Genomic DNA, 23685 nt, shown 5'->3' with positions numbered 1-23685 from the left:
TTATGGTTTAATTTCATGATTTGAATCAGCTGTATGTATTGTTCAAAGTTGTTTTATTCTTTTATTTTGATATTTAAACAAAATATACGTAGGTTTCCTTTTAGAAAATTTTATTTTATTTTATTTTGATGTTCAATCAAATTAATTGAGAAATAAAATAGTTGTAATATTACTGAGGTCTGCTATTCTGTGTTTGTGTATTATTGTGTCGTGATGAAAAGTATCGTTCATAACTCGTACCCAAAGTTATTATCCGGCACTTGCTCCATTATTCCCATCCTCGGCTTCGCCTCGTACGTGAAAATAGGTCTCACATACTCGGCTTCGCCTCGCACGTGAAATTGATGTTCCCTGTGTGAGGCTTCGCCTCACACAAAAACTTGATCGCGCGACGGAAAATGCCACTTTCGGTCCTAGTAATGAAATATACTATTTTATCCCATAAAACCATCAATAAAACCCCGTTCCCATAGCCTGATCATGCTGGTTTGCGAACTCGTGTGAACAAATGGAGGTTTACATGTTTGTACAAAATTTCCACTCACACACACACACACACATATACAGGGTGAGTTTTAATTGTCCCCCCCCCCCAACTTTTTTCTACATTTTTTCAAATATCAATCCCAGACCACTTCCAAACATTGTTGGGTAGTAAGTACTTCATTTTGACAAGGTGGCCATTTCCGGCCGCCATCTTGGATCCGCCATATTGGATGCAAAATTTTTTTTTCAAATGTAAAGGTGGGGTTGTGACCCATTATTTCGAACTACATTTTTACCCTGATTACAATGCCGCAAACCGTTTAAAAAAATCTTGATTCATTCTAAAGTTATGCGGGCTTTTTAAAACTTTATTTTTAGCCCATTTTAACATTGTGCATTTACAAACTAAGACCATAATCTCAAAATAGTGCTAGATAAAGATAAGTATACACTACCAGTAATTGTCGACCTATTTTCACTTGGTTATGACTGATGTATTTTTTTCGGCCGCCATCTTGGATCCGCCATTTTGAAATGTGATAAATTATATTAAATATGAAGGGGGCGTTGTGACCCATCATTTCGAACTACTTTTTTAAGCTGAACTTAATTCCATGATCCGTTTTTCATTTTCATTTTTTGATTTTGAAATATTGACATTTTTAACAAAAAAATTTCAATATTTCATAAATAAAACTTGATAACAAAAAATGGATTGCGGCATTGTCTTCAGCTTAAAAAAGTAGTTCGAAATGATGGGTCACAACACCCCCTTCATATTTAAAATAATTTATCACATTTCAAAATGGCGGATCCAAGATGGCGGCCGAAAAAAATACATCAGTCATAACCAAGTGAAAATAGGTCGACAATTACTGGTAGTGTATACTTATCTTTATCTAGCACTATTTTGAGATTATGGTCTTAGTTTGTAAATGCACAATGTTAAAATGGGCTAAAAATAAAGTTTTAAAAAGCCCTCATAACTTTAGAATGAATCAAGATTTTTTTAAACGGTTTGCGGCATTGTAATCAGGGTAAAAATGTAGTTCGAAATAATGGGTCACAACCCCACCTTTACATTTGAAAAAAAAATTTTGCATCCAATATGGCGGATCCAAGATGGCGGCCGGAAATGGCCACCTTGTCAAAATGAAGTACTTACTACCCAACAATGTTTGGAAGTGGTCTGGGATTGATATTTGAAAAAATGTAGAAAAAAGTTGGGGGGGGGGACAATTAAAACTCACCCTGTATATACATGCTATATACATATTGCTGTATATATAGAGGCCTAGATATGAATTTGAACGGACTGTGTTTTGGTCACTAGGGATATAAAAATGAAAAGTAAATCAGTCTCGAATCTAGGTCTTACCATAACACCTACGGTAATAACTTACTCACTATATGGGAAATTCACTAACATGTCTTGAATCAAGAGTTTAGCTTGGTTCTCCGTTCTCTTAAAAAAATTCGAAACATTTTGGTAGTTATCATTGACAGTTACATGATTTTTAAGGAAAAAATCAATGGAAAAAATTATCAATTCAAATATCTTTATTCGTTTTTATGTACATTGTACAATAAATAGTGTCAAAATAGTTCAACAGGATAAAAAACAGCAAAACATGAGGAATGGTTATAAAAACAACAAATACATTTTACAAATCAAAGTAAGATAATTTCAACTATCATAGCGACTGAGGGAGGTAAAAAAATCTTCAAAAGAATAAAATGCTTAATTTATTAAAAACTCTTTCAATATTTTTTTAAATTTGTTTGGATCTGTTTCTTTTTTAATATTTTTTTGAATAAATTTAAAAAATCTATTACCTGCATAAGATGGGTTCTTTTCAAACAATTTAGTCCTGTGTGGTTGTACATTTTTGTTCTTATTTCTTAAATTATAAGAATGGGATATTTTTTTTGGTTCCAAATATACTTCTTGTTTTTTTTGCAATTGTTATTGAATCATATATATATACTGCCCGTAAACAGTAAAGATTTTTAGGTCCTTAAAATGTTCTTTAGCTGACTCATCACGCTGCAGCTTAAGCATGATTCTAACCGCTCTTTTTTGCTCCTTTAAAATGCTATCTAGATTACATAATTTTGTTGAGCCGTAGAGTGCTATGCCAAACAAGATATATGTGAATGCACATGTGCAAAATATATATTTTTTACAGTTTTTAAATCACAGTAAAAAGTCATACTTGATAAAGCATGAATTCCGGAATTAATTTTAATTAAAATTTTGTGGACATGTGTATCCCAATTCAAGTGCTGATCTAGTGTTAAACCTAAAAAATTGATACTAATTTCTTCATCAATATTTTATAAGTTATAGCTTATTGTTGTTGGCTCCTTCTGTCTATTTTGTTTTGTCTTAAAATTTATAAATTTAGTTTTTTGTAAATCCATCATCAAGTTATGGTTGCATAACTAAATAATAGTTATTTGCAAATAAAACTATTTAATAAACTTCCAATATATTTTAGAAATTAGGAAAGTATTCATGTGTATAGGTCAAAATTATCAGATTGGCTTACAAGTCGTGCTTTTTATTCAGTTGAGGAGTTTTTGCAGAATGTAGATTTTTCAACGCTTAAATGTGAGGCCAAGCAGTCTTGATGATTCTTTGTTCTTGTTATGGTCTTTTCCCTGTTAATTTCAAAGTTTTTATTATTACTGATGCTTTATCCTTTTAAGATTCTTTTAACTTTATTTTAACATTTTCTGTAGAATATTTAATATTTGATATAACATATGTAACAAAACATGTTGACCTTGTCTATTGTAATGTTTATATTACCAAACGACAATAAAGATTTATTATTATTATTATTATTATTATGGTTAGTAAGAACATTTCTGATACTTTCCAAGGTTAAGTAGAGCAATGCAAGCAAGAAAAGCCAGACAGTAAGTATTATATTTCTACATAGACAAAGTTACATCACAAAAGGTTTTAGCTCATTTTACATACATATATAATATTGACAAAAAATAGCTCAATAAAATAAATTACAAAACTTTAACATCGATAGTTTTTTTTTTTTTTCCACTACAAAGGCTCATGTAGTATGTTTCTGACTGTGTACCACAGACCAAGGGTGAGCCAGTAGGCTATCTGCCACACCAGATCCATGCTGAACCCGTTGAACACACCCAAAATACCCAAACTGTAAGCTACAAACTCTGCAGGGCCAGTAAGCTTGTAGCGTATAACTGATGAAATTACATTTCTTGAATATGAAACTTGGTAGGTTGTAGTTTGTTGGCCACTTGTATCTTCATAACCGAAATTTGGGTTTAATTCAATAGACACACAATCTGTAGGACAATCACACTTACATCTCTTGTCTTTGTACAAATGCCAGTAGAAAAACCCGCTTTTCTGTAAACAACTTCTAGACACATGGTTGCTACAAATGTTAAATGAGCCGTTGAAAATCGCAAGATGGTATGGTACACAACCACATTCTGATAGTGAACAGTTCATTTGGCATTCAAAAATACAGTTGTTGTAAGTATAAAAGGTGAAAAGAGACAACTTCTTCTCGTGTGAAAATACACAGTTTCGTTTCACAGTATCTACTTCAAACAGGTCTTTGCGAGCATTGATAATCGATGGATTTAGGGTTCTGGACAAAGTTGTACCTCTACTGATAAGGTCATGAGTCATAGTTGTAAATGATGGATAGTTAAAGTTGTAATGAATAATTACAATATACTTTTCAGTTTCCCTTTTAGATTTGCTTATGAGAGTAATGTGCGAATTTTCTTCATCTTCGTTAGTACTAACAGAGCTAAGCTCGTTTAAACCTGCATCATCAAATTCTATCTCCAAAAAATTATCAGTGTACAACAGATCAAGATTACAACCCTTTTCCAACGCATTTTCAGGATTACAGAGGGTGTTTTTTCCATGATGATTTTCAAGATCATCATTTACCTTCTTTGTTTTTATCTCCTGAGGACCGTGTCTTATAGCATTAAATGTTTGACATATTCTAATTCTATCTTGAACGTGTCCGCCTCGTGTCATTAAAATCCTTTGGCTACTTGAACTATTAATTGTATTTGTGCGATAATGACCATCAATAAAGTCCGGATTGTATATTTTAAACTGACTCAGGTGTTCTTTCCCCAGTTTCTCAATGTATTTTAGATACTCGCTCGCACTGAACGTCTGGTCAAGATCAACTGGGAGCGTCTTTATTGAGTCATCAAATATTGGATAATATAATCTTGTGAAACTATCCCTATCACTTTTATTCATCGGCAGTAGATCGTATTCTATCGGAGTGATATCAGTTGAAATTCTCAACAGATTTAGCTCGTCCTCACTGCACAGCCAAGCAATGCTATTTTCTATTGACACACATCTTTGTAATATTTCAAATCGATTGTAATCATCTTTCAACCCCAAGGGCTCGCAGATAGTGAGGGCTGGGAATGGTATGTCTTTGGGTCGGGTGTAGGTCAGACTCTGCACTATCAGAGCATTTTGCCAGTTTTGATATGCATCCTGGATGTAGAAGGCACTGATCAGAAGAGCTCCTAAATGGATCAACAAACTTACCATTACATGCATTTTGGGCACACTTTCAAAAATGGCTTTGTGTACACCGGGTAAACTGATGTTACGGATTTCTTCGATATAAGATTTGTGTTGTTTAGGGATTTTTGTCATCATATGTCTTGAGTGGTCCTGAGTAGCTGTGATTTCCTCCACTGCAGCAGTCAAAATCCCCAATTTCTCTGACACTTCACTAACTTTTCTATCTATACTATTTATCCGATGGTTGATAGTGTCCTCAAATGGAATAAACTGATCTTGCCATTCAAGATGAGAATCTGATATCTTAGTGGGTGGAAGTTGGTATTTTTCTTCATTTGATACCTCAATTTGAACATTCATCTTTTACTTTCTTGTCTAAAAACTAATTTAAATTCAGGAAACCTCCTGTTAATCTACAGTAATGCTTTTTATTTACCACTGTATGTTAAACATTACACAATACTGTGGAGTCACTGAAACTCGCATGTTATTTAGGGTGGCAACGTGACCTCACATGTTACTAAATAATTCAACTCACTAATGAAATGGAAATTAATATGCCTACAATTAGGCTAAGTTATTTAATAATTCAAGTCTTTGCTTCTTGCCTTGTAAACTACAAATTGTTGCTAATAAATTGCTCAAAATATTGGGTAATGGTCACATTATTTCCCTATGGAACATATAGTTAGCAAAATTGATAAATTAAGGTTGAATGTGATCCGGTTTTGTACATTAACAAGGCCCAGGTGCCCGAGTAAATATTTTTAGAGTTATGATGTATTTTTTACTTTGGGAACTACATATCAAACTATTTTTGAACACCAAACTAGTGGGTTTGTTTGCTCTTTGCATATGTAGTTTTTTAAATAATAATAAATCTTTATTTTTATCGGATATTATTTTCTCAAGTTATCGTGTTCACGGATAGACATAACTTATATATACAAGGTTTGTTTAAGTAAGTGCCGGTTTCACGTATAAATTCTTAGTTTGCTTGTACGCCGCAACGAAGCTCATTATCATACTGGCATCATTTGCAAACAGAATGACACAAATTCTTGCTCTGTAACTGTCATGTACGCTTTTGCTGTGTGTTAAAAAAATTTTAAACAATCAAATTTCCCGCCACATCTGAGGTAAAGACAGTGATTTGTGTTTTTTTTTTATTTCAAGAAACATGTCCGATGCTGAAATTTATTCATTATAGTAGTGCTATGTAAATTGTTCTGCATCCATAATGTATAAAATCGAAATTTGGAAAAGGTTCTGGATCCAAATAATGAGTAGAAATTTAGAAAAAACTTTGCTTGTCACCAACTATTGTGTCTTTGAATAAGAGTTAATAATTGCACAGATTTGAACACACTCCTTTATGAATAGAAGATTTTGAATCTGTTAATTGAAACGGTAAACATTGAATTGCATTGTTTCATTAATTGATAGATGAGCAATAAGGAATTATAAGAAAAAACGTTGGCTAGCCTTAGACTTAGGCCTTAGTCAAAGTTATTTCTTATAATTCCTTATTGCTCATCTACTTTCAAAACAAGGATTTCCTATATTTCCTGGATACAATTTTAAGTTTATCCCCTTCCTAGTGTCTAAAGGCTCTCGGCTTTAAACATGAAATCGGTGTATATTTGAATTTATAAAAAATTACACTTTTTAATTTTAAGACCAACGTTGATTTAGTAGGCCTATCCTTTGCTTGTGAGATTTAAAAAATCTTACTTATTTATTCAGTAAATAATCAAATCGAACAATCACTTAAATACTACTACATTTCTTCATATAGACAAAACGCTTCTAATTTTCGTTTAAAATGTATCCAACAGCTTGCAAATTGAAAACATTGAGAATATTTGCACAGTTTGACTAGAGCAAAAGCTAAGTTGTTAAAGATAGTTTTGTTTTGTTCAGTATCCTCCTTAAGCATAAACTATTATTAGTGTCTACATTCAGTCAGTGAGGTCATAATAGTGTTTACCTTTCTAGGTAAACGACCTTTGTTACTTTGTTTACATACCTGCAGCTAGTGACTGTATTTGTTATTATTGTGTCTGCCCAGTGTTGTTTTTATAGTTTGTCTTGGGTTTGAAATGATTTGAACCACATTGAACTTATAATTGATTGTTAAAAGTGCTTATAACATGACTCAATAGAGCAGTTGTGCTCTTCTACACAGACTTAGTTTTTTGTCCCAAGACTAGGTTCTAGCACGTAATCATTTTTCACATTACTTCAGGTTAGACCTAGGAGTTGTGGTGTTATCTCTTGTATAAGATCCATTTTTGATTGGGCGGGATTCGAACCCAGGACCTCAGGGAACAAAGTCCTGCACTCTACCATCAGACCATCTGAGTTGGTGGTTTGTCGGTAGCGCCATGCTCAAGGCAGCGATGATGTGGGTTCGAATCCTGTTAGCTGCCACTACTTTCAGTCCAGTTCACCCTTGTACTGTAACAGATTATCCCTTGTTTTGATGGTTAAATTCTGGTCCTATGTGGATAGGCAAATACAAGGTAAAAGAGGCCGCCAACCTTGCTCCAAAAATGCTTGCGCCTTTAAACATTACTACTATTATCACAAAGTATATTTTCAATTACAATAATCTACTACTCCTAAAAGTATTCCAGTGTTAAAATCAACTTTTGATTAATCGTGATATCATGAAATTACTAGGTGGTGTCCACAGACGCGTCCACAAAGTGTAGCGGAGTCATCAGACCATTGATCCTCACCCTTAAGCTTCAAAATTATTTTTACCTACAATTTCAAATAGACAAAAATTTGTGTGGAGATCAAATTTAGGATGATTAATAAAATAGTTAGAAATTATTTCCCAGTGAAGAGAAACAATTTGCCAAAAACACAGAGATGTTATTATATGGCTGCTGGTGATTACAGTCAACCCAAACAGTTTTGGCGTATACCATTTTGGTTACCGATAACTGCATAGCAGTTCAATTTTATGTGATGATAAGTGAATGATTTCACAAAAGATAGAGCATTCTCTTATATCCTCCAGAACTAAAAAAAACCAACCAGCCAATTACATTTTAGATATTCAACCAGCCAATTAGATGGTTGATAATTATTAAATACCGTATTGAATTAAACAATTGAACATGAATTTAATACAATGTGAATTTTATTAATTTCAACAAATGTGACCATTTCAAACTAAAACTAAAAAATCTTTATAACATGTTATTAAACGTTGATATTTGTCTAGTTTCTTTCTCCAGACCGAGGTTTTATTATTGCTCATTAGACGTTCTTTTGGTAATACTGGGTGGAAAAGCAGCCTATGTATCGTTCGGCTAGGCTCAATGCAACATACGTCAACTCAACATTTAATTCTCTTGGTCCAATATCAACAACTGTTTGGTCAGTGTCATGCCTTGGGATTTGTGAATTGTGAGAGAATAGGCAGGTGTCAATGGAAATTGTTTCCGGGTACACTTAATGCCACGTTCTACAAATTTAGTTACAACAGGGAAAATCAGTACCACATTATTGTATATCATCTATAATTACTCAATTCAATCAATACACATAAAGGCTGCATAATGTGATAAGAATTCTTCACATTCGTATACAATATTATGGACAGTGTCAAAAGCACCATTGACTAATCCTGCATCGGTCGATAAGTTGTGGCGTTGCATGACTTTACTTACACCCTTTGGCTAATCTGAGGATGTTTTTGAGAGATTTTCGACCATCATAAATCACGTTTGCGGCTATTGAAGGTTTGTTATGGCAATGACTTGCAGGGCAGTGTGATTGGTTCTGACTTATTCATAAGCTGACAAAGCTAAGATATTTGACACGGGAGAAACTTCCAAATTTTAGGCGTGACGTTTTAATATAGATGGACAAAATATTTATTTGTTAAGCTATTACATTAATACCTCAGGCAAAACATTTACAGTCGTAAATCAGATGTTCAGTCGTTGTAATATAATTTAAGAAAGCTTTAATCAACATTTTTTAAACTTCCAAATGAGAACACATTAGAAGAAATTGTATATTTCATCTTTGAATTGCCCTTGTGATTTCATATTACTTCCACCAACCAGCTTACACAGTTTTTATTGAAATCGGTTTAAGTTTAACAAAAGTTGAACTTTGTTGACAGTAAATATAATGTTAAATGACAGTGCTAACAGCACCATTGACCATTGACTGGTGATATATTTGTCCATAAGTCGAGGTGTAACATGACTCTACATTTGAGGATGCTTTCAAGAGATTGTCATTCATCAGAAATCACTGTTTCGGCTATTGAAAATTTGTTATGGCACAAATGAGTCCCACAGGACTTTGCAGCTTAGCCAATTTGTTTAGGTTGTCAGTAGCCACGTCAGTACTTCTTCTTGCAAAGATGATTATACAAGCAGCCTTGCAAAAATAAATCTGATGACTTTGTTCTTCACCGGATTGACGCATGATAGGTTTTAGTTGAAAAACTTGTTGAATGTGTTTGTATACAAAACGTCCACGTGTATACCACTGATTTGAAATATCAGATGACATGATTAAATCTTGATCTTACCCCGGTACAAATACAATAATACCGCCAAATACTTCATCTTGGTTGTCAGGTTTCGATTGTTGCGTTTCTTTGCAAGTATTGCTGGCCACACAAAGATATTTCAACGTAAGCTACGACACAAACGTTATCGAACAAAATCTGAAGATTTAGATTATTCAATCTTAAAGCTGAGTGAACTGTTTGACCATCAACATTAGAAGCAGCACAACCAGTTAGTGCTAATACGAGAACACTGCCGTCACTGTAGGTTGATTCCGTTGTATTTACAATATTATTTATAACTACTGATTTTGTTCTACAGCCATAACAATTATTACTTTGCAAGATAAAACAAACGGAACACTTATAGAAATACGTGTAATAATTAACTTGTTCTGTAGGTCTTCAGAGTACGGTAGTTATTTAATCATGTTCAAACTTCAAACTGAGACTAAGGATTAATCACGCACTTAAATAATACATAGGCTAACAAAATGATTAACAGCAATAATTTTAGAATAGAAAGGATGTTGATCATAAACAAGACATGTAAATGACACACTAGCTTTAAAGCAAACTTATTTGTATTATTAGTTAAATTAAACTGTCAAAAAACTTCCAAACCATATGTTAATGTTATTGGTGGTTCGAGCTAGTGGCGTCATTTGTTTGTATCCATACAATTTCTGTTCTTATATCTGTGATAAAAGTTACGATAATTACTTTAAGTTAACAGCTGATCTTATGCCTTTGTTTTTGTGTCAAATACTGCTTCCATAAGGAATACATTGAAATTTTGAGGGCCCGTGGGGCGGATTCCTTAGAGAATTTTTTAACACCATACCATTTAGATATTAGCACTCACCGAAATGGTCTTTATTACCATGCAAAATTTTAAAATGAATGCTTCTGCCTTCTAGGAGGAGTTAGCATACCATGAAATGCATAAGAGTGGACGTATAAGAGACGCTTGCTCCGCTCAAATCAATCAAAACAGTGATCCCAGAAAAAATTCTACAATTTCTGCCAATTTAAAATGTTTTACTGCTGTAGTCTGTATGATGGAGCCTGTATCCTGAATCTTCGTCTATCTGGGGACTGGCCAATGGTTTAAGGCCAGGGTTAGTCCCAGGTAGACCTAGGGTAAGGAGACAGGTTCCATCATACAGGCCATAGTTATACAACAGATGTTTGTGGAATACTCATCATAAAAGTCCTATTCTTACTTTTAGTTTAATTAATATCATTGACTGACTATAAACGATAATATAATACATGTTGGATTTTTAAGGTTAGGGAATAAGTCATGAAACTATGTTTTACAAGAATTTTCATTTATAATAAATTTTATAAATATTTTAACAAATTTTATACAAAAAATGAAGGTCTCTTAAATATAGTTAATGTAAATTACATTTCTTCTTTGTACTGTTCTTCATTATTTCTTTTCAAAACAGTTGAACCCTTGCTCTATCACAGACAATCACCTGGATTTCTTCAGTCAATAGCAAGAGCTTTGAAAGATCCCTGCATCTCTTCAAACTCCTTCTTTTTCTCGGTTGGAGCAACTTTTATGTCTGCTTTTAGCTGTCCTTCTTTCAAAAACCAGTCTTTATTATCTCTCAAACACTTCATCCAGGACTCTGTAAAGAAAAGTAATTAGTAGAAATTAGAAATGTGACTAAGTTTCTGATGAAATTTTGAAGCTGTAAGGGCTGTGTTAGTTAAGCAACAATGTTGTAGCGCAGATGTCACGGGATTCAGGGTGCTAAATTTACAGGACGCTACGAAGGCAGCAGGCTACACGCAACGCTAGCGGGTAGTACCTTTGTTTACACAGCCCAGACAGTGTGGTGTCATTGCAACATTCACTATCAACATTGGGCACCATCCCGTTAGATAGCTTAATATTGTTAAAAATTTTGGAAACACTTTTGGTTATGCATTTTTGAAATATATATTGACAAATAACATATTCTCATTCCAAAAACATACCCAGGAGTGTTTAATGAAATGTGATTTTTCTTTATTGAACCCAACCAGAACCCAATCTTAGAGCCAATCCTTACCAACACCGGTTCAAAAATTATAATTTTTTAAATAATCGGTAATGTTTTGTAGTGTGACAATCATATCAGATACACTTCGTCAACGATGTGTAACTATACATCATGGTTGTGGTTGAGCTACGTGGGAGAGGCTTGCGTAAAATATATCGTTAAGAGCTCGGTTGAAAAGGTTGAAAGTTATCAGAATGTAAGGGTTCTGAGTTACAACTCTTATACATCTTACTTATCTTTAAGTGTCCACTGGTATATAGCTTGATTTAGCGAATTTCCCTATGGGGAAGTAGCTATAGCTACGGAAGTAGCTAAGTAGGTGGCACGGTACCAATTTTATTTTCATTTTGATGCCCAAGAGGTCAAAAATAATATTCTTTTAAATTTTTATTTGAGTATACACGTGTGTCCAATAACACAATAACTTGAGTAGTTTTGGTCCGATTTTGATTAAATAATTTAATCAATTATCTTGGCCTGAACAAGTAGGGCTAAATACACTTGAATGAAGTTACGAACCGTCAAGATCGGGTCATAGGAACACAATGTTATGGGGTTTTAATATCTTTCAACAAATGTTTTTTTTCTAACTTTTCAACCCCTTAAACATAAAAATTCCCAATTTTCATTAAAGCCATTTTGTTGAGCTTAAAATAAAATTATTTTGTTTTTTGTAGTGTTTTGTACAGGTCAAATCTTCATGGAGAAAATTCTAGAGTAAAATTCCAATCAGATAAATGGAAGCTCACTTAGTCTGTAGGTTTTCTGCGGCAAAGGTATTTTTAACAACACAGGAACACAGGTCTTAAACTACATAAATCTAACCACAGAGCTCAATTCATAGTTCATGACATTTTACCTTTCACTATTTAAGGCTACAGCAAGACTATATCTGAACTATCTTGCTTATTATTAACTATATCTGACATAACGAGAGTTTGTTAAAGACTTTAGTTTAGAATTAACTTGTGCCACACACCATTCAGTAGGTCACTGTTGTCCTCTTCTCCTCCGTAGTCTTTGGGCAAGAGAGCTATCGGGAAATACTTCTCCAGCACTTCTGGTCCCTTAGTGTGTACATGAATCTAGAACACAATTTATCTTGTCACCCTTTTTAGTGAATTTTTCTTATAGGGCATAACATTCTCCGTCAACTCAATTACACACCAACTAATTTAATCCAATCACCAATTAGTTTAGAGTAAGCAGTCAACTTTTGGTTATTTAAACATTCGATAGTTCAAAATAAAAGCTCAGTCTGTAGAGAATCTCTTAATATTTTGAAGTTTTACTATTCATTTTGATACACTCTGTATTTTTAAGTCGAAGCAGAGGTCAGTCCGATCTGGAACACGCAGTGATTCAAAGTTTCTCGGGAAAACACTCTATAATTGGAAGAGAGGGATTCCTTCCTGTCATAACAGAAAACTATACATCCTGTTTTGTTAGCTCAGTAGTTTGTCAATGTCATTGATGACGCAAGAATATATAGTAAAATGCTAACAAAATTAAAAAAAAGTAACAAAAAATAAGCTGTTGCTTGTTGTAAAGTATCTAAAGTAAGCTGTAATTGTAAGGTTCTGTACCCTCCACAACACAGACTATTAAATATTAAATTTTTGTAATTCGAATAGTTTATTTTCCTCTGAATAAATCGAAACCTCTTGATGATTCAATTTTATTTGCTTGGCCCGCCAATTTCGAATTTTCAAGAGTCTACTGAATTAACATAGGTCTCATGGTAGGACCTAGACCCTGTATCGCTTTTCTTTTTCGCTTTGATATACCCAAAGGCTGAAAACACCATCCTTTCAAATTCATTTATATTTTTTCTGTTATTTGAATAACTCAAGCAAAATATTATGCAATTTTCATGAAATTAGGTACAAACATGTAAACTATGTTTATTCCAACGATTTCGGGAACCAGCATGGGAGTGTATTTTCATTTTACACCTAATCAGTAAATAACATAATAAAGTAAAAAGGGAAACACATCTGATAACAATAATTGTCTAGAGTCAACTTAATATAGTGTGAAACAAATATCTTACCCTCTGGAACAACTTGCTCTTCATGAATGGTCTCAGGAAGCTCAGAATTATCTCTAGGTATGAAGGAGCGTTTATAAATATAATTCCCCTGATGATGACTGGCAGGACATTCTGCAATATAAGTTTTAAACTGTAAATTTTTATCAGTAACATCCTAGTTTAGGGTTTTACATGTCTAGTTTGTTTAAGACAGACTCTACCACCTTGAATAGTTGAATGACTATGTGAGATGTAAGGCCTTGACAGCAGGAAACTCTGCGTTTAAAATGTGAGGAGAATTTGATTTCAGATTTGTTTCTAAAATAAACATTTTGGGATGTATTCAATTAGAATAGAAAGAACCAAATTTCCAATAAATATGTGTAGTTTTTAGCAGTAAAACCACCGTTTTTTCCCCTATATTTATTTTTAAGATGGATTTCTTTAACCTTGACTTTGCTTTGTGTGAGGATGAGTTGGTTACAGACCTTGACTTCCACTCGGGAAAATTACATGACACAATATTTCGGGCAGTGAAAGAAAACAGTCTAATGGGCACTAAATTAAGCTTTTAAGGGAGCCAGCTGGTCTAGTGGTAGAGCGCAGGGCTTTGGAGCCCGAGGTTACGTGTTCAAATCCTACCAATCACCAGTGGATCCCTATGTTGTGATGCCGCGACCTTCTAGGACTAGCCTGAAGAAATGTGTAAAACTGTTCCGGGCTAGAACTAGCGTCCTAGTATCTGAAGGTGGGACATAAAAGGGGAAAAATGGGCTTTAATACAGAACAAAAATATTATTCAAAATTAAATGTAAGCAAAGGAAACATCTGAACAAAAAATATTTGCTTGTATCCTCAAGATATTTTTGGGTTGAAATGTTTGTAATTCTGAATTGCAGTATGTTTCCCAATTGCAGTAGGTATGGGGTAAAATCTAAGGTCTGTTTAAGTTTTTAGGCTCCTTTTTACTTTCTCCCCATATGGAGAAAGTATTGTTTTAGTCAAAATTATTAAGTTTGAGTTTTAGGTGGGTATGTTCGGTTTGGGTTCCCCTTGGCCTGAACCAAAAAAGTCTTATTTTGAAGTAATCTTTGTGTGTGTGGATGAGTACAGAGCTATATAGACCTGTCGTGTGATTTTGTTGCAATTTGCTATGTGGTTACTGAATAGTAAAAATTTTAGTAAATTTAGTATGTTATAGTCCTTTTACTTTTTAGCAAAATTATACAACCCCTAATGCCGTAAATATTACGGTTCAAAAGCTATTGAAACCTTTGTGATTTTCCCCATAAAATATCATAGTTACTCCCACTGCCGGTAATAGTTGTTGACAAGCTAATAAGAAAGTATGTGTCAGGTTACTGATACCATTTATTTGCTAATACCATTTATTATTTTCAGAAGTTCAAAGTGTGTTTTTGGCGATACATACCTGAGCACAGTGTACCAAATTGTAACACATACGGGGAGTCACCTTCATCACATGGCTCATCGACATGAATCTTCCGTCAAACACAAAATAAGCTCCGTTCACAAACGCTTCCTTGTTGATCTTAATGTCTTCGGCCATCAGTGTTCTCTTGGAATAAGCGTTTGTGTCAAACCTCTTTGCCTCTGTGGTTCGGAAGCCAACCATGTTCACTCTACAGCCGTCCGGAGTCAGTTTGGGCAGTGTGTATATGTGTCTGGAATTATATAAGTATAAGTGAGTCGGAAATATGAATACTAAAACATTGGGGAGTCTAAAGTAAAACCAGTGGGGAGCGAGTTGGTCAAGAGGTAGAGTGTGACCCTTTAAATCCGAAGGTTCTAGGTTCAAATCTTGCCAATCACCGATAATGACGAGACCCCCTCTAGAACTAGCCTGAAGTAATGTGTAAACAGTTCCGAACTAGAAACAAGCATCCTAAGATGTGAATCAACCAATCAATTATTTAAGATGGGGACACCACTAGGTGCGTATTTTAATCCAAATATCAGTGAAGGATGAGTGGTGCGATCTTGTAGTCTTGTTAGTGACTAAGGCCAAAATACATTTTTAATTGTTTGTGTACAACCTAACTTGACCCATATTATTTGCCTACATGTCTACATATGATTGCCTCGTGATTACCTATGATCGACCCATATTATTTGCCTACATGTCTACATATGATTGCCTCGTGATTACCTATGATCACCTACATGATTTCTCCGTCAATTGTAATTTTCTGACTGGCCGGATCTCTATCAGAGAATATCTCAGGAAGCTCAGCTCTTGCGACGTAGTAGTTCTCTATTTTGGTTTTGGCTCTATCCATTTTATTCTTGCAGGCTATCAAGTACGCTTTTAACATTGTGTCGCCTGGAAACAGAAAATAAGCCAAATTACGCTTTTTAAATTATTAGGAATCACCTTAAGTTGTAATATTATTAACCCCTCGGTTGATTTATGGGTTATAACATACCACGTACCCAAAAACCAGAAAAATTTAAACCCATTGTAACAAAAGCAACTTTTAAAGTGGAAATATCTATGATAGTGAAGACCATATTATAGTAGGTTAGACATTTGAGCAGTTGTTGGGTAAAAGTCAAATACTGACATACAGCTTAAAATATTGATATAATTTTTTTAGGGCCAACTTGAAAAAAATTTACAAACAGTTTACCAAAAGAAAACACCAACCAAAAATATTGAAAAAGAGACAATGCTGTTGTTAATAGAGTACTGTACTTAAAAATCACATAAAATAATTTTACTTTTGTGCTGTTTTCAGTTTTCATTCTGTATTGAGGTTTAGTACAAATATTTGAGTGTTTTATCTTTCATTTCATATAAAGTGTTCGGTTTCATTAAGAAATATATTTGAGCTAATTTCCCTAAAAGAAAATTTAGCTGCTAAGTTGACATGTTTGGTACCAATGTACTTTTAGGTTTCAATGGCCCCAGAAACCAAAAACACTATTCATTGAAATCATTTTTCTGTGTGTTAATAGCTCTTATAAAACCTCTCTATTTGAACTTAACAAGTAAACCCATACCTGTTTTGACATAAGTTATTACATAAATTCGTGATCTAGCCCAAACTTGCTGATAAAGAGAATTTTTCCAACTTTCAGAAGACCAAAGTTAAAAAACCAGTTTAGATGAAATTTTTAAATTCAATTTTTTTCCCTTTCATTTCTCTGATACTCTCCTCCTCTGTGACTTTAGCCAGTCAGTGTTTGTGTGTTGTTGTGATTGATACCAGCTTCGGTGTTGATCTAACACTGCTTCAGGACGTATCTAATAGCACCATCTTCCTGTTCTATTTCCTGTTTACACTCATCACTCAACGTTTCATTAACCAGTTGTTAGCAGCTTTGCCGTGACTGCGGGCGAATTAATTTTTGCAATCTCACGTCATTATACCTCGAGATCATCTCAGATTCATTAGATTTAATCTCCACACAAGGGAAGACTTAATTGTGTTAACAGCAAATTGATTATTGTAAAATTAATGTTTAATTGGTTTCCGTTTGAATACTAGTTTTTTTTTCTTATTGAATTTTATCCATGGTCACATGTCATGGTCTTTTGGGGAGCGTGGCAAAATCGACAAAACACTCTTCATTGTTTGGGCCTCGATAGAGTGTCATAAAGCGACTTGACTTCCGCACAGTTGATTTTATAAGTCTAGATACATTTACAACTGTGCGGTAGTCAAATCATCCTGATGATGGTACTTTAAATCGAGGCCAAATTGTTGGTGAATGGTGTTCATCAATTTTGATACAGTAGAGTCCCGCAAACTCGGCACTCCATAACCCGACAGTCTGGATAACTCGGCCATCAACTAGCTCAGAAAATTAGTGATATTTTTAGTCCGAGTTAAACATGGACTCAAGCCAGCTCAAGTCAAATCATTCACAACTCATACCAAGGATTTTTCGTACTATATCTGATGACTTAATACTGGCTTGTAATATAAATATTAATAAAAAAGGCAGTTAAAAAAGCTTAAAAATTGTATTGTTCTTATTTTTAACCCTAGTTCCCGAAAACCCAGCATTTCACAAATTCGGCACCCTTCCAATCCACATTACGCCGAGTTCGCCGAGTTCGCGGGACTCTACTGTACAGTCGTCTAACAAATCTACAACATACTTTTGTTTCTTAACTGAAAAATAATTTGACAATGAATTGTTGAATGATGTTTTTGTGTTCTCTTGCCAACATAAATTTTTTTTTTTTTTTTAATAAATAGTATCAGCAATCTACACATACTTTCTCCTATTAGCTTGTCAACAACCCTTATAACCTGTAAATGGAAGAAACTATGATATTTTATGGGTAAAATCACAGAAGTTGCCATAACTTTTGAACCATAATTTTTACAGCGTTGAGGATTGTATAATTTTGTATGGAGCTAAAAGAACCCTAACGTACCAATTTTCATTTAAACTGTTTTAGCTGTTTTTGTGAAAATCTAATTTTTAAATATTTTATACCTTTATCAGAAAATACGGCAACCATTAAAATTCTAAATTTTTACAATATGAAAAAAGCCTAGAATTACCATGGGTTGGTTCTCACATACAAAATTTCATTTTCAGACCACAGATGTGGCTTCTAGCTCTGTACATAGTTACCGTACTGAAAAAGTTTTGACATACAAAATACTATAGCAGCTGTAGTGCTCATGATAAGTTGTTGTATCAGTTTGACCAGGTGAAAAAATGTGTTGACATAAATCAGTAATTTACATTAGCCAGACAGGGGTTCAATTCAACCATGACCATTTTGATTCTAAAACCGGCAACAACTTTAACTTGGGGATGGAATGTCTAGTTGTATCAATAGTCAAAGCATAGACAAAAAAGAATTAAATATACAACAGCAATGCTGCGTTTAGCATATGTTCTTGCGTCCAAAGTGCTGTGTAGTTACAGCGCGCACCGCTGCAGCGTCTGCTGGTAGCATACGACGAGGAGCCGATGACGGCAGCGAATCGAACATCTAGCGGCCCATCGTGCAACCTTCCTTTGACAGTCATTATTCCATTTGTCTTATGGTCAAAGCTAACACTCACTGGCGCACTGAGGTAGATGTGTCTGAGACTTCAGCCATTCTCTGAGTGAAAGAACGTCTTTCTCCAGCTGTTCAAGACTTGTGTTGAAGTTCTTACACACAGACTGCTTAAACTCTTCTGTAGGCTCGGACAGGTTTATACTCTGGAAACTAAAAGCACAGAATTTACCTTGCGTCCATAAATGAGATGTATATAAATGTTTTTTATCTACTGAAATTATTTGGTCCAAAAATGTTTTACAAAAAGCATTCTCAATAAAATAAATGTTAAGAACATTTAAGCAAAATAAGTGTTGTATCTGAATGTATAGGGCCAAGGATAACGCTTATTTTTGGCAAAGTCTCATTAATGAATCAAATTCCCTTTACGGGAGAAATAGTTACCCTTTTAAGTATAATTACTGTGAACGTTAATTGACTTAACACATTAGACTTCGTTTCTGACGATTTTTCCATTTAATGGCAGTCCTTTGCTCATTGTTTATCATACTTTGTAAGAACCAGTGCTCGATTTACGGTGGAACGGCGTTCTGGTACCTCTTTTTCGGAAAGATAAAATTTTACAAATTGAGCCCTAGTAAGAACCATAGTTATTTCGGTAAATTTGACATATTATTATCATTATAATTAACTTTAATATTTTCCCCTATTCTTTAATCAGTGTATTGTGTGTTGTACTATTGTTTTGCAGATACACTAAATTATTCCCGCGTTTACCCGAAGCTAGTCGACGGGTAGGTTACCTGCCTCAGATAACTTGAAATAGAGAGGCCAGCTGTTCAATTCTAATATTTTTGTTAGGCCTATCTTTATTATGGATACAAGGGGAAAAAGAACAAGTCCAGTGTACTAGTTTAAGGTTTATGTGGCTGACTGGAAAAATATATTTTTTTTTACAAAAATGCCAAATGAAATTTTTATTTTTGGTCTACAATTAGATTAACTGACATTATTTGTAAATAAAACATTGTGATAGTGACATGAAGAATAGCAAGAAATTCTCCTTTAACTAAAAAAATACCGTACAAATAATACCAAGTAAATAAATAAGCCTGACAAAATTTTGAAAAGCTAAGATTATTTTTGAGAATTTATTGTCCATTATTACTCATTGATGCTTGTTGTAATTGTTTATCGTCAATCTTTGAAGCGCCCAAAAATGAATGTCAATATAACTTAAACAAACACACTACTTACACATTCAACCATCTACCTAAGTACAAACTAAACTTATTTTTGGTTTTGAATATTAAAAGAGTTCAAATTAGATTTACTAACTTCAGAGACATAATGAGTCCACACTAGAATGACTGCAAAAGCTATAACATTAGATGTAGTATCAAAGATACAGTACTAGAAGTACTGTAGATGTTACTTTTAGCTTTAGATTTAGGTTATTTCATTCTAGTTGCTTGAATGTACTTACTTGAGAGACATGGTTATTCCACACAATGATTTCACACTTTACTGGTGTAAGCTGAAATATTAAACTGTTAATTATCATTGACAGTATAACTAGTATAAGCACAGTGACAGTATGGAACAAGTTAGGTTATGTTGTGTTGTGGAGTGCATGCAGATTGAAGAGCTCTCAAATATTGTCAAGGTCATTGCTGTTAAGCCTTGCTGATTACAGCCCAATCCAGTTATTGCCCCCCCTCGCCCCCCCCCCCCCCCACAATCTCACTAGTCTCTCTTGACCCATATTTATATTATTAACATATTTTTTGCTTGGGCAGATCATTTAAGATACTAAACTTTTTTAGCATAGTCAATGGACAAATGGTGTCTAGATATTCTGACATGGATTTTATTGCTTAAACAAGTATTAATGCAAAGTCAAATTTGGTATTTTACTAAGTTTCCTTATTTTTGTTGTGTTTTTCCTCATAACATCCTTGAATGTCTTGGTCAAATTTTGGATTTGATTTAAATAAAGTTTGTTTACAATACCAAATTTAATAGTTGGATGCCTTACATTTTACCCGGGCTATGGAAACCTTACTTAATTGTTTGGAAAACGCTATTTTATCTGAAATTAATTTTCTGTTTGCTTTTCTTTAACGTGTTATTTCTCACGTGTTAGGTTTTAAGTATTCACCATTTCGATCACGAACGATTTTTATTACAATTTACTATGTAATGGTCCTTTCAACTCTAAGAAAAATGGTATTAATTTTTTTAGCATTTCAATCTATTCTTTGTCAAGTAAAATCAATTTGTGAAAATTGTCAATCAAATAGCTGAAACCGCAGAAATTATTTAGTTCCACTGGAATTGAACCTGTGTCGCCTGAACAAAAGTCGAAGAGAATATCTCTCAACTACACAACTGATAAGGTTCGTTTGATTGAGACATCGCTTACACTTAAACACAGATTAAAGAGATTACAGTCTTGATTTAATCTGTGACTTCATATACAAACAATTCCACTGTGAGTTTAAACTTACTTTGCAAATAAATCTCAACAGCTTGAGTAGTTTTATCTAATCTTACCAGTGTGGATTGCAAATGTCTGATGAATCAGTCATCTATCAGTCTTGTGGTAGATAATGGTCACATATACCAAATCAGTCCAGTAACTAATAAGGAAAGTGCTTATAAGCTTGAAAAGTCAGTTTTTTTTTTATAGGAATAGGTAATTGTTTTGGAAGATGTAGAGAGTTTTTAATGAAATGGAATGACAACAACAAAATTTATGGCCTATAAGTTCATACAAACCTTGACAGAAATAACCCTTTATCAGTTTTCAATCAAGTTTAACAAGTCAATAAATTAAAATAGATTCCATATAGTCTGATCATGCTAGTTCATGAACTCTTTCGGATAAACATAGGTTTACACTTTTTAACCGTATTTAATCAAAATTGGATCATTTTTACTCGAGTTATAGTACTAATGGACACACATATAAATATATGAATTGGAACGGACGGTGTTTTTGGCCTCTTGGGGTCCTCTAAATGAAAAAGGACTTCTTTTAAGCTGGGTTTTCCTAGACGCGGAGTCGGCCAGCGGAGAGAGGAACGCGGAGAGCGGAATTGAAATTAACATGGCATTCCGCTCCGCTGCTAGGAAAACAGTAACATTAAATTACCTAAGACAAGCTGAGTCCGCTCTCCGCGTTCCTCTCTCCGCTGGCCGACTCCGCGCCTAGGAAAACCCGGCTTTACCAAGCCAAACTGATGGAATGACTTATTTATTTATTTATTTATTAAACATCATCACATTACATCAATTCTCTTGACAGGTGATTTGTCACAAAGTCTAATACTAATACTATACTACATTTTAAAATAAAATAGCTTACAAAAGAAATAAAGCATATAATAAGCTACAAACCTATGGGAGAAGCAATATCTTTCAAATATACTCATTTTCCAGATATTCCTCTAACGAGTAAAATGCCCTCTCCAAAAGGAAATTTTTTAAAGATAGTTTAAATTTAGAGAATGAGGCAATGTTTTTAATCCCAGCGGGTAATTTATTGTAAATTTTTGGTCCCATATACTGAGGAGATAAATGAAAGATTTTAAGCCTATGTTGAACTGGTTTTATAATATTTTTGAATCTTGTGTTATTTGGATGAGATTGTTGACAGTCCATGAATGTGTCGAAATCACTTTTAACCGTTAATGCCAATTTGTAAATATAAGAGCTAAAAAAAGTTAAAATTTTAAAATTAATAATAAATCTTTACAATGTGTTCTACGGGAGACTCTGGCCATTAATCTTACAGCTCTTTTTTGGAGAATAAATATTTTTTTGGCCTGGCTTGATGAGCCCCATACAGTAATTCCATAATTCATAATCGATGAAAAATATGCGTGATATACTACTATTTGTGTTTCTAGATTAGTAGTATCCCGAATTATTGTGAGAACAAATGTTGCTGAGCGTAGTCTTTTTGATAGGTTTTTAATGTGTTTTTGCCAATTTAGTTGTGAATCGATTTCTATTCCCAAATAATTTATTGACTGTTGTGAATGAATTGTAGTTAAGTTTGTATTTACAATTATTTCTTGGTTAATATTGGATGCAGAAAACTGAATTAGTTGAGTTTTTGCCACATTCATGGACAGGCCATTTACTGCAAACCAATCCCCAAGGAGTTGAAATTCCTTAGTTATTGAGGCTTGAATGAACTCATTGTTTTGTCCTGTGCATATTAAAGCGGTATCATCTGCGTATTGAAAGGTGGACATCTTAGTAGCATTGCATAGATCATTAACATAAATAATAAATAAACAAGGGCCGAGAATGGAGCCCTGAGGAACTCCATTGGGGTTAATGTTCCACTCTGATTTATAATTTCTCTGCATTTTTTGTAAAATAAGTCTTTGTTTTCGGGTCTTTAAATATGATATGAACCATTTTAATTCAGTATTTTTTATTCCATGCATACTTAACTTTTCTATGAGTATCTCATGATTCACACAGTCAAAAGCCTTGGATAGGTCACATAGCACACCCACAGTCTTCTGCGATCCATCCAAGGCTTCCGCAATGTAGTTAATCATTTTTGTTATGGATTTTTCAGTACCGAGTTCTGGGCGGAAACCAAACTGTGAAGGATTTATTAAATTATTGCTTTCTAAATATTCTGTTAGTTGAATCTTTACAATTTTTTCAAAAATCTTTGAAAAACAAGGCAGAAGGGCGATGGGGCGGTAGTTAGAGGGATCGTTGACATCGCCCTCTTTGAACAGAGGTTTAATCTCAGCCAACTTTAGCTTATCAGGAAAACCCCCCCCCCCTCAAGGGACTGATTCACTATTTGGCATAATGGATGTTCTATAAATTTAAAAACTCTTTTAATGACAAAAAGAGGAATTTCATCCCAACCTGAGGACTTAGTGTTACTGAGAGATGTAACAACTTTTCTTAACTCGTCAATTGAAACACACTTATTGTGAGCTACAGCAACTGTAATTACCAATAAAC

At 33.9% G+C, this 23685-nt stretch overlaps 2 protein-coding genes across 3 annotated transcripts in view; one reads left to right on the top strand and one right to left on the bottom strand.

The window, feature by feature from the left end:
- The window catches only part of LOC128996152 (zinc-regulated GTPase metalloprotein activator 1-like), a 230611-nt gene that overhangs the window by 28361 nt on the left and 178565 nt on the right, over positions 1-23685 (top strand). The window lies entirely within an intron of this gene.
- Positions 10910-20293, bottom strand: LOC128996156 (alpha-tocopherol transfer protein-like). The gene is made up of 7 exons (XM_054421292.1): positions 20168-20293; positions 18743-18891; positions 15873-16032; positions 15121-15373; positions 13710-13820; positions 12636-12741; positions 10910-11239 (listed from the first exon to the last, which is right to left on the bottom strand). Exons 1-7 carry the CDS (start codon positions 20176-20178, stop codon positions 11094-11096), a joined length of 936 nt encoding a protein of 311 aa, XP_054277267.1. The 5' UTR covers positions 20179-20293; the 3' UTR covers positions 10910-11093.

Source organism: Macrosteles quadrilineatus, unplaced genomic scaffold, assembly GCF_028750875.1.
Source record: "Macrosteles quadrilineatus isolate MER2022 unplaced genomic scaffold, UCM_ALF_1.0 Scaffold_6__1_contigs__length_79288215, whole genome shotgun sequence".
Taxonomy (NCBI): Eukaryota; Metazoa; Arthropoda; class Insecta; order Hemiptera; family Cicadellidae; genus Macrosteles; species Macrosteles quadrilineatus.
The sequence above is the reverse complement of the archived record's forward strand: the minus strand, read 5'-3'. Positions and strand labels throughout refer to the sequence as shown.